Genomic DNA, 15,003 nt, shown 5'->3' with positions numbered 1-15,003 from the left:
CTCAGGGGGATCTCACCCAGGGCTGTGAATCCCCGCAGGCAGGGGGCAAAGAGGCCGCAGCCAGGCTCTTGTCAGGGGTGCCCAGCGCCAGGCCAGGGGCAGTGGGCACCAAGGGGCAGGCAGGAGGCTCCCTCTGAGCACCAGGCAGCACTTGTGTGCTGGGCGGGCGGCTGAGCACTGGCCCAGGCTGCCCAGAGAGGCTGTGGGGTCTCCTCCTGGGAGAGCGGCACAAGGCGCCTGGACGGGGTCCTGGGCACCCTGCGCTGGGGGGCCCTGCTGGAGCGGGGCTTGGGGCTGGGGGCCTCCAGAGCTCCCTGACAGCCTCTGCTGTGCTGTGGTTCTGCGAAATCCTTGTATTAAGTATTCATTTAGGCAGAACCATGGAGCATGAGTAATGACATAGGTTAAAGCTTTTTTTTAATCCAAATGTAAATATTTCAAATTTTCTTTCACTTCATTTTAAAGGAGTCCAAACTCAGTTTGCAAAATGGCTGCTACAGCAGTGAAAATAAACTCTACTTCTACAGTAGGTGAAATAGCCTAACTTTGTTACTACAAAGGGTTCTAAAACAGTTCTCATGTAGTTACAGTGTTGCTGTCAGCCATCATTTATATCATGATGCTTAAATACAGTTTCAAGTCCATTAGTTTTCTCTTTGCCATAAAAAGTTGTCACTTTTGTCTTCTTGCTATTATTGGTAAGTCTCCTCACTAATATTCACAGTTAGTGACTCATTCAATACTCATAATTATTGGTTTTGGTTCTATTTCGATTTGAGGAACGGGAACTTTTCTGGAAAGTCAGTACGTGTACCTCAAAACGAACCAACTGCTTTGAAAACAAGGAGTGTTGTTTTTGTACAGCACCCTGCCGGGGCAGTCGTCCCACACGGCCTGTCTGCTGTGCCACCCTAAATCTGCCTTCAATAGGCCAACCACAAAGTCCACCATTGTGTGGCTCCTGACGCAGACCTTCCCAGCAGGGTAGAACCATCCAGAGTCTGCAAACCCAGCTGGCCTGGGGCCTCGGGGCAAGCCGAAATCACGTGGAAGCAGCCCTGCAAGTTTGGAAGGGGCTGGTTCCTTGTTCCACTGTCGCAACTGTAGTTAGGAGGAAGTAAATACAATAAACAGAGGCCTAACAAAAGGGCTGTGCTCAACACTTTAACACATTGACCAAAAAAAATTAATCCAGTTTGAACCGAAGGCATCCAGGCTGTTGTTCCACATTATATAATGTAGAACATCATAATGTATATAACCTGTAAGCTGCTTAGGAGACATAGTCCCATAATCACGTTATTTCCCTGCTAGGAAGCTCTAAAAGAAGCAAAGAGAACCTAATTGTTGCCAGCGAACTCTCGACTTTGTGTCGAGCTAAAATGCTTTATTGTAGCAACAAACTAAAACCAACATCCAACTAAAACCAACATCCAACAGTGGCATCAGCAGTCTGGAATGATCCATTTCATTGAAAATCCTACAGGCAAGGAACATGAGGGTGATCCCCACCACTCTCATTCTTAAGTGCTGCAAATAAATTCACATTTTAAAGTTCATTGTAAGCCAGATCTAATTAGTCAGCCAAAGAGGCTGATGTAACTTTGGAAAGATGGTGTTTTATCAACAAAAACAAAAGTCAGCTTCAAATAACAAATACTTGATGTTGCCATGATTTTTTTCCTGCCCAGGAGGCAGGATGAAAGGTTCTTAATTTACGAAGCTTCATTAACTTGCCTGGAAGCTGAGATAATTTGGGCATCTTTACAAAGCATCGTACAGGGTTAACATCCCCATGGCTTTTAAAGCAACTTCTGCCCAGCCTTCCTCCTAAATACATTTCGTATTTAGCAAGCATTAAAAAGATGCTTTAATTTTGTTAAATATTTTACCACCTCTTCCATCTGAAGGACCGTTCATCATATTTTTATTCTTCTTACAGTTACAGCTCTGAAAACTGACCCTTTGTTCACTTCCCAAGTGTTTTCTGCAGACCTTTATCGCTTAATTCTCAGCGCCAAAGAGCAGCTCAGTGGCTTCAGATGAGGGGAAGAGGACAGAGGAGTATTTTGCAAGAGACAGTAACACATTATTACTCCATGAACGCTAGTGGTGGCTTCACAAAGCCACGTTCTCATGTCTTGAGTCACACAGCAACACAACTTGTGATCTTGCCATGCTGTTGCTTTCAGCTAAGCGCAGGAGAATCCGTGGAGGTCCTCTCCTGAAAGCAGAAGCAGCATCCGATCGTTCCGGTTCGCACTGCTCCTCCAGCCACTTCTCCAAACTGCTCAGAGGAGAGTCGGGTCACGTTGTTTATTCCTCCGTGTATTCTCACATCTGAAGTCTACTTACATTTTAGCACAGAACAAAAATTAGTTTCTAGAAGGAGGGGCTGATTTTTCTGTGAGTCCTAACATAAATGTTAGCCACAGAGAAAAACAAAAACAGCCCTTGAAAATACTGGAATCTGGTCCACAAAAACAGTATTGAATCTGTGGCTCGTTTATTTAGAATTGAAGAGGGTGGAGCAGTCAAAGGCAGGAAGACAATTTTTTTCCAAATACTTTAAAAAAAAATTGTTTGTTTGTTACTTCCCTCAATAGCTGCAGTTTCAAACAAGCAAACAAAAAAGGCCACTGGTGCTGACACACCCCTCTTCCACCTTCAAAAGATTACAGGAAAAGGCTTTATTTCCCCTTCTGCATGTGGCTTCTCTTTGCCTGCGCTGTCCCAGAGCTCCCTGGGGTTTGGCTCACCGTGACGGCGAGGCCTGCTGGCCTCTTCAGCCTTTCAAAGCTGTAGCATTCGACTTTTTCCTCACTGGAAACTGTCCTGGTGCTTACGAGGCGAAATCCGTCTTTGAGTAAGGTGTCAACCAGCAGGCCCAGCACATTAACACCATTAATCAGCTTCCTATTGTCAGGCTTTATGGAAACATACCTAAAATAAGAAAAAATAAATTGTAAAGAGCAGTTACAGAACACTTTAGATGCTTCTTGAAGGATTTAATCAATTTTATTTATTTTTTTTTTTTTTTTAAGAACAAACCAGGTCCTCAGGTGGTGCAGCTCAGCACAGTCGCACAGACCTCCAGCAGCAAGGTTCTGGGTCTCTTTTCTGTCCTTTGAGGACAATTCAACTCTTTCCCTCATCGTAAGAACAGTGTTTCTCAGCTTGTTACATACCAGGGAATAAGCACTGCTCTCTCACCCCCACAACAAAACTTACTGCCTTAAAAAGGAGAGTGCCGTGCTCTAATGCTGCAGCGGCTTTCAGGTAGGAGTAAGCGATGGGAAGGACAACGAAGCCACACTCGTCCCAAAAGCACACAGGATCTCTCTTACAAACAGTGACATTTATTGCAAAGTTACCTTGTACAGCAGGCCGTGTGGTGACAAGTAAGAAAATCATATCCACGTCGCCTCAAAGAACTTTAATTGATATAAAGTACAGCTCAAGAACCTACCCAGACACTTCAAGGAACAGCAGTCGTAAAAATACTATTACAAAACACGTAAGCTGACGGGTGAAACTGTTCCACAGTCCACAGGGAATTACACCAAACAGGCACGGAAAGCACACAAAAAAAAAAAAGGCGAAAGAATCTCTTTCACCACAGAGAATAAGTCAACAGAAATTCAGCAGGCTGCGTAATCAAAGTTTTCTTGTTTCACTAATCAAGGTACGCTCGTCCACCAGTCTGCAAAGGAAAAGTTTCACTAAGTCTGAAGAAATAAAGGAAAGAATCGAGAATATTTTTCCCACTCTTCAAGTTGTCGGAACCTACTCAGCCAACTGTTAGTCAAGCAAAATCATTTCAAAAATTACAAAATTAAGGTTTGGCACGTAAAGACGTGTTGCTTCACAAATGCAAAGTAGCTCTCTCTTCCCTCCACTTGCTCAGCTACAGAAAGCTAAAAGGAAGGAAGATAAACTCAGTTATCAAAGGACTGCAGTGTTAATTCAGATATTCAGAGAGAATAACCCTTTTGGAACGATTTCAGTGAAATTTCCATAAAGTTCCAGATGTTCTAACAGTCGCAGAGGACAAATGAGGTTACGTTTTCTTATACAGTAAGAACGTGTCTCCATACGATGGAGACATCCAGCAAGAGCTTGTTTAAAAACTATAAGTTGTCATTAGAATACGGTACTGCTATCCCAAAACTCTCTTGATTTAGAGCAGTCTTAATAAAAACCGAACCTGGCTCTGATTTCAAAGAAAACCCACTGTGCAGCACACAGCTAATGATCTCCCCCTTCTCCCTCCCCGCGGTTAAAAGGCTCTACAAAAGCTTTCCAGCCCCTGAATTACCATCTCAGTTCCACCGGTGTTTTCAACTCTGTTTAGCCATTCTTTTTTTGATATGAAAGTCTAGGGGGCCATGAGTCAGTGGATTTCAGCTTTCTCCTGCACCTCACTCCTGATTTTGTTTCCTTTCTCTCATTTCGCTCTGTGTTTTTCAAGTTTTCTAGGAGGTCACCGATGCCACGAAATCCTAAAGCCTAGCAGCGAGAGCACAGAGGAAAGGAGAGAGAAAGACCCAACAGAACAGAAAAAACAAACAAACATCGAGAACAGGATTTTTAAAAGTCAGGAACATTTTTAAGAACAGGCAAATCAGTGTAACAGAAATTCAACTGGGCACTTCAGAACTGGAGAAATATAAAGTACAGAAGGATGGATTTTTTTTTTCATTTCTCTCAGACATTTGTCCAATAGTTTCTTTAAAACGAGCGCGTACTTCGTGGACTATTAGTCCTGAAGACATTTCCACACTGAAAAGTCACACCATGGAGAGTACCTGGCCACAAACTGGTCACCGGTGGCATATTCAGTTCCACACTGAAAAACCAGGTCGTGATGAGAAGGTCTTTCCGAGGGAAGTGGAACAAGTGGTTTCTGAGAAGGAAAAGGGCTACTCCAGCTCTGCCCCATGAACACGGTGATCTGGTCAGCCAGCCTCTCCACGGTGGTGCTGCAGGAACCAAAGATGCGGAAAAAAGCCTGCGTCTCCTGGAGGAAAAAACGCACCTCCAGGATCTCCAGCCTTGGCTTCAGCAGGTGTTCCTGGCCCAGAAGGTCAGCCAGAGGGTAGAGCTCATAGAACTCTGCTTCTCTGCGCAGCCTCTCGAAGTCCGAAAAATCAGCAGGCAGAGAGACCTGCAGAGTCCTCAGAAAGTCCAGGATGTAACTAAACAAAGTTCCGTCCCTGTCCACAAAAAACTCCCCGTTCACCAGCTTAAATTCCTGGTCGTCTTCGCTCAACATCCGTGCTAACCTGGACTCGGGGAACTGCCGCAAGGTGGACGCCCGGGTTACAAATCTCACACCTCCCACGCTCAGAGCGACCACCTCCCGACTGCTCATTGCCGTCTCAGCCCGTCAAGAATTATTATGACGCTCTGCTCTCCACGTCTGTGGCTGGATCTTTCCTAAACTGCGAGCCATCTGCAGCTGCACGAAGCATTCGCCGCTTCCTGCGAGTGTTTGGAGCGAGGTGTGGAGCAGCGACAGGCTTCCCAGGCAACAAAGCTGTAAATACCGTGTACAATAGTTTTGTTTGCAGGGCTCGGTTGCTTGGAGACTTTGATTCTTGGAATTTAGCGTTTTATTTTTGAAATGAGCCGCTTGCAAGGACTACTGGAAGACAGCGAATTGACCGTCGCAACAGATTAAATCTTGACGGAGGCCGAGGAATACCCCCGCAGCATGGCACCCATTACGTTTGTTTTCTGGAAACGTCCACAAAATGTTTTCATTCTACCTCTTGCTGCTCAGAGGACCACTGCAAAAGGAGGCTGGATGTACTTCAGGCAATATATTTCAGTATCGTATGCTCTTAGAGAAGGGCACTTCGGGGAACTCAAGCTTACAGCTCACTTGAAATCTGCGTTATCCTACGGCCAAGCCGACGCACTCAGAAAGTTCAATTAATTCCTGAAACAAGGTGCACGACAACCCAGTAACAGTAGGAGAGCCTATACACGTTCCAGGGCTAAAGCCCTTCCAAGCACCAACACCCACGCTCCCATGGCGTTACACACAGTTTCCTGGCTCTTGGAATTACAATCTGGATCGACAGAGAGGAGAGGAGAGAATCTGCTGCCACCTTTGCGGGGCTAGAACACAGGCCTGCCGACCACAGGCCTGCCTCTCGCCACACCGAGCTGTTTGCTTTGGAGACACTTTTTAAGGAATTGTGGCTTTAAAGAAACATGGATCTACCAAGACAGCTCGCCCCGCCCCCCCCCCCCCCCCCCCCCCCCGACAATTTCACGCCAGAAAAGTAAACTGCAAGCACGCAGCTTGTTCTTCTCTCAGCAGCCTCGGCTGGTTTCTCTTTACCCCTAGGATTTATTCAAGATGCTTGCCCTGGAGATAGGTTTTTGTATAGTACATGTAAACAATAGCCATTACCTACAGTAATCTGAGTACGCAGGACAACTCAGCTTTTGGTTAGACACAAAAATATATAGACCTGTATGTATATATACCCGTACACATACATACACATACCTATTTCAGTGAGTACCAGTAGAAACATACTCGGGTAGTGTTTCCAGGGTGGGAGCTATGCGCCCTGTGCTTTGCAGGGCGCCTCCCAGTACAGTGCTCTGCTTCTCCATCAGAACTGCTCTGCCCGTTTCCAAACCACCTCCCCGTCAGGAAAATAAGTTAAAATTAACCGTGCCCTTCAGGGAGGAACACTTTTTATCAAAGGGTATACAATCTCTGATTCTACAAACACATTACCATCACACTAAGCACATAGCTCGGCCCTACGTTTCGGTAAGGAAAACGATTTAAAACGAGGAATTACTCCCCTCATCACCTGCAACAAGAATCCTGAATCCATGTGTTTTCCAAAGCTCCCCTTCACCTTCAAGTTCAGCAGTGCTCAAACTGCATGAACATTACTGGAACATTTTGAATCATTACTGAACATTTTGAATCAAAACGTTTTGAGTGTTTTCATTGGAAGTCTTTAAAAAAAAGCACAATTAATTTTACAAAGCTTTATGTTTTCTTCACCAGATCTCTTTTACTTCTTACATTTCAGTAGGGGCTTCACAACAGTTTATATTTGCACACAAACTGCGCAACGTTATCCAGTACAACCAACGTATAGTTTTTACACTTTTCCCTCAGAAGCGAAGCTCCATCTGTCATCTGTTCCCAGTAAAAGACGGCATGATCTGCTATCTCCACTGTATCTGCCAAATAAGATAGGCTAATTGTAAAGAACTGAGACTTCCAGCACTGGAGATTGTCAACGACAGACTCCACAAAGGACATTCTGGTGACAGCAAGAAGAAGCAAGCAAATAAGAGAGGTTACTATAAACCTGCGCGAAAAGACTGAGGGAATCTTCAGTTTCAGGGTGTTGTTTTCCTGAGGCAAGGACAGTTTGTCCACATCAACCAGTTTTATCCCGTTCCACTGGCTGGTATCGAAGCTCTTCATCGTAGGGCTGACGTCCACGTTGGAACACGGTAACGGGGTTTCTTTGAGCACCTTGATTTTTTCCCTGAACTCCTGCATCTGCTGCAGAAAAATAATGGGCTCGGACACATCCTTGAAGGCCTCCGCGATGTTGAAAGCCATCCGCTGCTCCTGCAGGATGGTGTTCAGTTTATTGATCTCCGGGTCATAGGCCTGCATCACCGCGAGCTTCATGGTCTCGAAGTCGGAGAGAATCTCGTTCCGCTTCTGCTCCAGCGTGTGCTGCAGCTTCTCGAAGAACTCTTTCACCTTGTCGGAATCTTTGGTCAGCATCTGCAAGGCTTTGCGCTTACTGGTTTCTAAAGTGTCCAGGCGGGAGAGCGCGTCCCCGCACCGCCACGTCTCAAAGCCCTGGAAGAGGGTTTCGAAAGCCCGCTTCTCCTGGGAGTAAGCTTCCTCGATGGAACAGAACACGTGCTTCGTATGGTCGCCGCGGGTGGCGCAAACCCCGCAGATCAGCTGCATGTCCGTCCGGCAAAAAATGTTGAGGGGCTGCCCGCTGTGCACTTTGCACACGGGCATTTTGGGAGTGACTTTGATTTTGTTGTACTTCTCCACGATGCCTTTCAGGGAATAGTTGACCTGTAAGCTGTTGACTCCCGTCACAGGAGTTTCCTTCCGGCACGTGGGGCACTTGAAAGGGGACGGCCTCCACAGCACGTTCCGCACGTTTCCCTCGAGTATGCCTTCCAGACACTTTCTGCAGAAGTTGTGTGAACAGGGCAGGACACGAGGATCATCAAACAGGCTGCAGCAAATGGGACAGGTGAGGTCTTCCTCTAGGAGCTCCATCGTATCCTAGGAAAGAAATAAAGATGGTAACAGAACTTTTGGAAGGCATTTCTCCTCCCTGGGAACCAGGCAAAAAATAATCTGAGGCGTGGCTCGGTGAGAAAAGGATCTACTTTTTTTCCCTCAGGTGTGATTTAGACAGACCCTCGGCCGGGTTCTCACAACCAGCCCAGGCCCAGACTCAAGATACTCTGCAGACTAAATTAGCCGTGGTATCTGGCCACCAGATGGCAGGCACAAGAACGGCTTGGTTTCCAGGCAGAAGCATTTTCTGACAAACAGAAACGCTGGAAAAAGAAGGCTTGCCAAACCCAGCGAGGGCTTCCGTGTCAAATGAAAATAACTCATGTCCTAATACTTGAGGCTTACATCTCGCTTCGCTGCAATACCCAGAAACTGGACTTCCACAGCAGATATGCCCTGCTAAGATTTGATTACCTCCACTTGCTCAACTCATCCAAGCTCACAGTTTCAAACACCGTGCACCGCTACTTCAAGAAGGCAATATTACAGGTGACTGAGAAAGCAAAGCTTCAGAAGTTCTTTAGCTACAGAGCATGTGGCTCTTTTCTCTACATGTGAAGACAAAGGTGATCATGTAAAACTTAATTTTCTCCCGCACTATTTGCAAGTAACCAAGTGTGTATGTTATTGTTGAGCTATTCAGCACGAAGTTAGCGTACTTCAAAGAACAGCTGCCCATAATCCTTGATAATTCATAGCGAAACAAAACTCTTAACTATTTTATTCATCCGCGATCTCTATTTCCAGTTCCATTCTCACAGCATTGATACCTCAGCAACTTCCTTTTCGTGGCAGGACCTACCGGAAAAGGATTTAACCACGCAATTCCTTTGCAATGGGAAGTCTCAATGAAAGGACACATCCCACTACTCTCCCAGTGCCTCTAACCAAAGCCAAGTTCTCAGGTGCAGGCACCTTGTAATTACAGCGTGCTCTAGAAAACACGTAATTTATAAAGACCAAACACGGTGACAGCTTGTATTTGCCAAAACTCTCAAATGCTTAGTTTGGAACTGTAATTAAAAAGATGCTTCCCTTGTGTAGTCATTCCATACTATGTTTTAAAATATATGATAAAATTCCTTTTATAAATTAAAAGATTCATCACAAAAAAGAGCTTCCAAGTAGTCCCGTAACAAGCAAATATGAATGAGCTCTTTTAAGCAGTTTTGGTGTTATTACTAAGGTTCCTGTCCCTCTACAAAATATAAAGCAGCAAAGAAAGGGAGCCCAGAGAAGAGCTGCAAATGTAGATCCATGCTGCACAGGACAAGAAGAGCAATAGCGTACCACTGATCCTAGGAAAGCACAGATAGCTACAGGGAAGAAAGGCAAGGTCAGCGCTGAGTTTCCTCCACGAGAGGACAGATACAGCCACGGTGAGACTTCACATTCCTGAGAGGTGTAAGCAAACTCCCGTGCTCCTCCAGCACCAAGGAGGAGGGGGATTCCCTGTGTTTGGATAAGCAAAGTTTGAAAAGGTTGCCAGGTTTTCTACTCACCCTGAGGACTAAGGTCATCACGCAGAAGAAGGCACCCGTTAAAGCCAGGGAAAAAGCCCTGGAGAAAAACGTCTAATCACTCCATGTGCCACCAAGGGTTTCCTTTAAGGCCACAGATCCCACGCAGAAACTTCATTTTCTGTAAAAATAAAGTAATTTTGAAACACCTCTTAATGCTGGCACACACAAGGTTTCTCTCTTGCCTCCTCTTCCTAATGGTAAAAACAATGGGATGAAGGGAAGCGGGTGATTTTGCCCCTAAACGCCTGAATCTCTCTTTATGAACAGTTCTGTCCTTCCAACTTGGACTCGTAGCTTTTAGCCATGGTAGCAGCACAAAGATCAGTTTTGCTCATGCATTAAAAGGATAATAATTGCCAAATGAAAATGACAGTTCTCTATCTTCTAGTAACTGGAAATCCACAGTGCAGAAAACATTTGCCCCGGTCCACCTCCTTTACCAGGGTGGATTTTGCTTCTTAGTTAGGGAACAGGAAAAGAAGCTTTGTATGCCTGACAGCAAACACTGCAAACCACTGCAGAAAACGCTTACTACAACATGTCCCATCAAAAATGCAGGACAAACATTTAAGACTTTCAAACTCCTAAAAATACAAAAGCGTAAACAAAAGGTTTCCTGATCCAAATAAAACTGTCTTGGTGCATTCCAGGCCCGCTTATCCAATTAAATAATTACACTTTATAAATGCAAGTGAACTCCAAAAACACTGTATGATAGCATTAAAAGCTTAGGATTTAAAAAATAATAATAATGAAAAAGAAAAAGAAATTGGCAAGGCTATGAGCTTACTTTAAAAATAAAATACACATCTCTTACAGCAACAGTAAGGAGAGCAAACTGAAAATACTGAAAACTCGTAGGACTGGTTTGGAGAGCTGAACTTCCGTCTTCTTTAGGAGGCTAATTTCAGAGAATAAACTGCCTGTGGACTGAAACATCTCTTTGTACCCAAATATCCCTTTGTATCAACAACCCGGTATTTGCACGAGTAACTACAGCTTAAAACCCAGCAACACCACCACTTCTCTGTTGGGAAGCTCTGTGTAACTTCTGACACAGGTGCATGAGGAACTAGAGTTCGCCACCTGCAGCGCACAGACCAAAAGGCACAATGGTTTCTTTCTTCACCTGAGCTACAGAAGCTCTCTCTGGGTACAAACCCAGCAGATGTCACCCACCTGAAAAAAAGAGAGCAACTGGCACGGTTCTACCATTCAGAAGAATGGCAAAACAAATCCAACCATAACTGCGAAAACAAGCAGTGTAGCATTTTACTGCACTCCAAAAACAAATTCATCTAGCATACGTCTCAGCACAGTTGGGTTTATCAGCTAGCAGGCAGAAAGCAAAACCAAAATTTCTCCAAACTTTAAAGAAAACAGAAACAGAAAGAGAACTTTCTTCAGTTACAATTTTCCTTCAATGACATGTAAGTACTCTACGTAAAACATGACCAAGTCAGGCTGTATTTCCACAGGCATTTGAAGTAGTAAGGATGGGTCTTGTCCCCTTTCCTTCGCAAGGGCCCCAGACCTTGTCAGTGCCTCCTATCAGCTATTTCACCAGCCTTCTGTCAGGTCACCGTGTCAACCAACCCCAAACAAGGGTCCCACGAGATAAAGACGGGAGGTGGGAGCTCCTCCTTTGGGCAGCAATAATCCACTCACCCCACTGAGAGGAACCGCGACCTGACCACGCACCGGGGCTAAAACACGCGGCACAGCCGACCTCCACGTCCACCCGGCATCCAGGCAGCCAAGAAGGAGCTGAAGCAAGCGGCCACGCTTCGAATATCGATTATTTCACAGCCAAAGCGTTTCTTCTTCTTCCCAGGAGCGCCAGGCAGATCCAAAGCCGTTCAGCTTTCGGAAGGCTGGAAAGGCCTGTAAAATAAATAAATAAATAGGTAATTTTAGTCAGGGCGAGCGCTGTTTCCTCAGGAGGGCCTGACAAACCCACCGATGGCACGATGGAAGGGCAGCCCATCAGTCCCCCAGCTCCCGACCACGGCACCCAGGGGGTCCCGTCCCCAAACCGCGGAGCTCTCCGTGTGAGGAGAGCCGAGAAATCCCACGGGGGCCGCCCCCTCCCGCAGCCCCACACGCAGGGCGGCACAAATGGCCGCCCCCCGGCCGCTCCTCACCCTCGGGGCCCTCCCGAAATGGCAGCGCGCCACAGAAAATGGTCGCGGGCCGCCTCCCAGCCGCCGGCCCCGGGGGTGGGAGCGGGGGAAAGAAAGGCGGGCAGCGGGCGGTCGCCATCGCCTCACGGGCGGGCACCGCGGCCCCGAGCCCCGCTCCCGGCTCACCTCAGCGCCCCCCCGGCGCCATGCCCCGGCCCCGCCGCCGCACGCCCCTCCTCTCCCCGCAACGCCGAGGGGCGGGCAGGGCCCGGGGTGTGCTCGGCAGGGCCGTGAGGAGAAAAGGGGTCAGGGGGTGTGGGAGAGGCGGCCCCGCTGTTAGGGTTGGTAAATGGGAACGTGGGTGTGAGGGGGGTGGCGTAGCTGGGAGTGCTGCCTGGGGGGGATGCTGCTGAATCACCTGCCGGGTGCTAAACCACAGCCGGGTGGCTTTATGTGCTCCAAAACGCGATGGGGACGCGGTCCTGGATGTCCTGAGGCTCCACAACCCTTCCAGCTGGAGGGTCCCTCACATACGTGCAGCATCACGAAGCTCCAAGGCTGGGGAGAACCGCCCTGGTCCGCATCCTTTTACAGTCCCATCAGTTGTCATTGAAGGCCAAATGGTTTCGTGAAGCTCTGTGCCCAAACTGAGGTATTTTGCTCCCTGCATTCGTGTCATTCCCTCACACATCATTTGTCCACCCCAGTCAGATCAGTCGTCGGCCACATGGCCCTGTTCGCGTCCAGGACTACTCACAGGTGGAATTTGCAGGCTGGACCATACTTCTATCAAACAAAGCTCCCCCAGTGATCTGACATCTCTTTTCCATTTTTTTAGGAATCTGGATTTTAAAATCTGTTCAATAACACACAGAGGCTGTGATTCCCCTATTTGCCGTGGCCAGAAGAGGAAGAGCTCACATCTTTCCTCCTGCACTGATTCCCAGACCTCTTTCTCTGCCCTCTCAGCTAGACTCATTGGGAATGGTTTGACCAGTGGTGGGTATCTTCAAAAATCCTCTTCAGAGTGCTTGCACACTTGGCCATTTCATCCATTATTTATTGGAGAATAGTTCCAGAAGATAGAGGTGCCACACAACAGCAGCCAAGACTTTTAGGTGCACTTGAATGGCCCATTTATTTCTTGATTGTTTGGCACCTTCTTTGTGATTTTTAAAAGCAAGCAGTTCCAGGTAGTTTCCGAAAACTGACATTTAAATCCATTCCCCAGCTACCCAAATTGATTTCAAGTGATATCCCAATGCCTGTGCATTTACATTTTCCAAGTTTCCCATGTCTATGCTTTCATAACTGCCATCCTTATACTAAAAAAATCCTACTTTTACTCATCTTCTTTTGAATATTTTGATTAAAGATATTAACAACAAGATGTCATTCTTGGCATTTTAGATTCCCTACTCATTATAAACTCATTGTACAACTTTTTTTTCCTGATGTATTTTTAGAGTATATTTTATTCTCTATTAATTCTTTTGGCTCATTTTCCTGTCCTTCTCTGTCTCCTTGTAAACAAAGAGGGAGTTGTATGGGCATAAGAGCGCAGACTGGCTTGTCTAGGGTACCTCTTCATCTGGACCATCCAAAATTTTTGTCCTTCCTTTCCTGGGCTTCTTTCAGAGCTGAAAGGTTAAACCTCAGGACAAACACAGCAGCCACAGTATCATTTCCTAAGCGGTCACGGGATTTCTGTGTTCAAGTGTACCACGTCTGTCCTCAGCATCATCAAACATACTTGGGGCACTTTATTACTTCTGTCTGAGTGATTATTTCTATTACACATGCAAAATATGTAATACAGGTCAGGAAACTGCACACAACCAATTGTTTTGCACAAACGTAGTCCATCTTCCTCTACTCTGTAATCCCTTCATTGTTAATGAAGCTTTTTTTCAAAGGCAGGTTGCTTATGAGCTTGCATTCTCACAGCTGAGAGCACAGAGTATTTTCCTGAAGCAGCATCAGAGGCCATTTGCTGAAGTTTCAGAGGAAAGTTCTGGCTGATGAAAAAGAGCTTTAATAGATCTGCAGCAGTATTTTCTTAACGAATAAGGAAACAAACCCAAGGGAAATCCAGGTTTAAAGAAGAGTTTCAGCTAGAAGGGAAGTGTTAGGATAAATGGGAGGATTCAAAATCATAGAGCCCGAGGATGGTTTGGGTTGGAAGTGCCCCTTAAAGAACAACTGGTCCAACCCATCTTTCACTAGATCTGGCTGTGCAAAGTCCCATCCAAAGTGACTTTGAACACCTCCAGGGATGGGGCAACCACAGCTTCCCTGGGCAACCCATTCCACTGCATCACCACCCTCTGAGTGAAGAATTTCTTCCTTATATCCAGCCTAATTTGTGAGGTATTATAAAATAGTGACAACTACCAGCTTCACAAGACAAACATCCCTATTTGTTGTAAGGCAAAGGGGCAGCAGCAGCTATTGGCATCTTTCAGCTCCAGAGAGGACCTAGACCACGGTTCTTGTATTAAGCATTGTGAGGGGAGATTTCTGAGACTGAAGCTGTGTGGTGTGGCTCAGCCAGCAGCCTGACAGCTCCCTGCTGCTACTCGCCTTGCTCGTACCAGCTCCACCACGCTTCACAGACGCTTTCCCGAGGTGATTCAACCTGCTATGCCAGCAGAACGCTATTCCCTTTTCTGTGCCTGGGTTCGTTTCCTGCTGATTCAATGAGCTGAACCAGTTCAAACATGATTAGACAATCACCAGACCTAACGTAAGAGGAGGGAGGGAAACAGGAATAAGGATTTTTCCTCTCTGTGGATGCAAGCCATTAAACTGACTCAAGCTGTAACAGGTACTTTCTCCCTGAGAGGTGGATTGACAGAGAGTTAAGCCAACTGTGCTACTGACAAAAGAGAGCTCCATCCCTTTCCCTTCCCTTAGTTTTGCTTTCCTGATGCCTTCTCTGCTGGCTCTGACATCCATGCGGCCACATGTTAGGTTAGACCCTCTTGCCAACGGAGCCGAAAGCTAATCCAGTTTAAAAAAAAAAGGTTTT

General features: G+C 46.4%; 2 protein-coding genes and 2 long non-coding RNA genes across 19 annotated transcripts in view; 2 read left to right on the top strand and 2 right to left on the bottom strand.

Annotated features, from left to right (window-relative positions):
• Nucleotides 1-3,584, top strand: part of LOC121062518 — a 44,027-nt gene extending 40,443 nt beyond the window's left edge. For all 10 annotated transcript variants that reach the window (XR_005815599.1, XR_005815590.1, XR_005815596.1 and 7 more), the window contains one exon: nucleotides 3,045-3,584. This is a non-coding gene — a long non-coding RNA (uncharacterized LOC121062518). The remainder of the gene's footprint in view (nucleotides 1-3,044) is intronic.
• Nucleotides 52-5,374, bottom strand: KCNRG (potassium channel regulator). The gene is made up of 2 exons (XM_040542561.1): nucleotides 4,809-5,374; nucleotides 52-2,943 (listed from the first exon to the last, which is right to left on the bottom strand). Exons 1-2 carry the CDS (start codon nucleotides 5,372-5,374, stop codon nucleotides 2,691-2,693), a joined length of 819 nt encoding a protein of 272 aa, XP_040398495.1. The 3' UTR covers nucleotides 52-2,690.
• Nucleotides 3,342-12,280, bottom strand: TRIM13 (tripartite motif containing 13). Of its 6 annotated transcripts, none has more exons than XM_040542523.1 (4): nucleotides 12,159-12,280; nucleotides 11,518-11,733; nucleotides 9,829-9,967; nucleotides 3,342-8,308 (listed from the first exon to the last, which is right to left on the bottom strand). In XM_040542523.1, the coding sequence occupies exons 3-4, from the start codon at nucleotides 9,844-9,846 to the stop codon at nucleotides 7,076-7,078; spliced, it is 1,251 nt and encodes a 416-aa protein (XP_040398457.1). In that variant the 5' UTR covers nucleotides 9,847-9,967; nucleotides 11,518-11,733; nucleotides 12,159-12,280; the 3' UTR covers nucleotides 3,342-7,075. The 6 variants fall into 6 exon arrangements, with proteins under 6 accessions (XP_040398457.1, XP_040398441.1, XP_040398467.1 ...); XM_040542507.1 differs by having other exon boundaries at nucleotides 11,551-11,733; XM_040542533.1 differs by having other exon boundaries at nucleotides 11,579-11,733.
• LOC121062552 lies at nucleotides 12,198-13,594 on the top strand. 2 transcript variants are annotated; one of them, XR_005815605.1, is made up of 2 exons: nucleotides 12,198-12,313; nucleotides 12,811-13,594. It is a non-coding gene; the product is annotated as an uncharacterized LOC121062552 (long non-coding RNA). The 2 variants fall into 2 exon arrangements; XR_005815604.1 differs by lacking the exon at nucleotides 12,198-12,313 and adding an exon at nucleotides 12,451-12,624.
• Nucleotides 13,595-15,003: the final 1,409 nt, after the last annotated feature.

This window comes from Cygnus olor, chromosome 1 (assembly GCF_009769625.2).
Source record: "Cygnus olor isolate bCygOlo1 chromosome 1, bCygOlo1.pri.v2, whole genome shotgun sequence".
Taxonomy (NCBI): Eukaryota; Metazoa; Chordata; class Aves; order Anseriformes; family Anatidae; genus Cygnus; species Cygnus olor.
Note: the sequence above shows the minus strand (reverse complement) of the source record. Positions and strands in the feature narration are given on the sequence as shown.

Coding starts and splice junctions, on each gene's coding strand:
- KCNRG (XM_040542561.1), bottom strand. CDS start 5,374: ATGAGCAGTCGGGAGGTGGTCGCTCTGAGCGTGGGAGGTGTGAGATTT. Junction 2,944..4,808: donor GGTGACCAGTTTGTGGCCAG/GTACTCTCCATG, acceptor TTCTTATTTTAG/GTATGTTTCCATAAAGCCTG.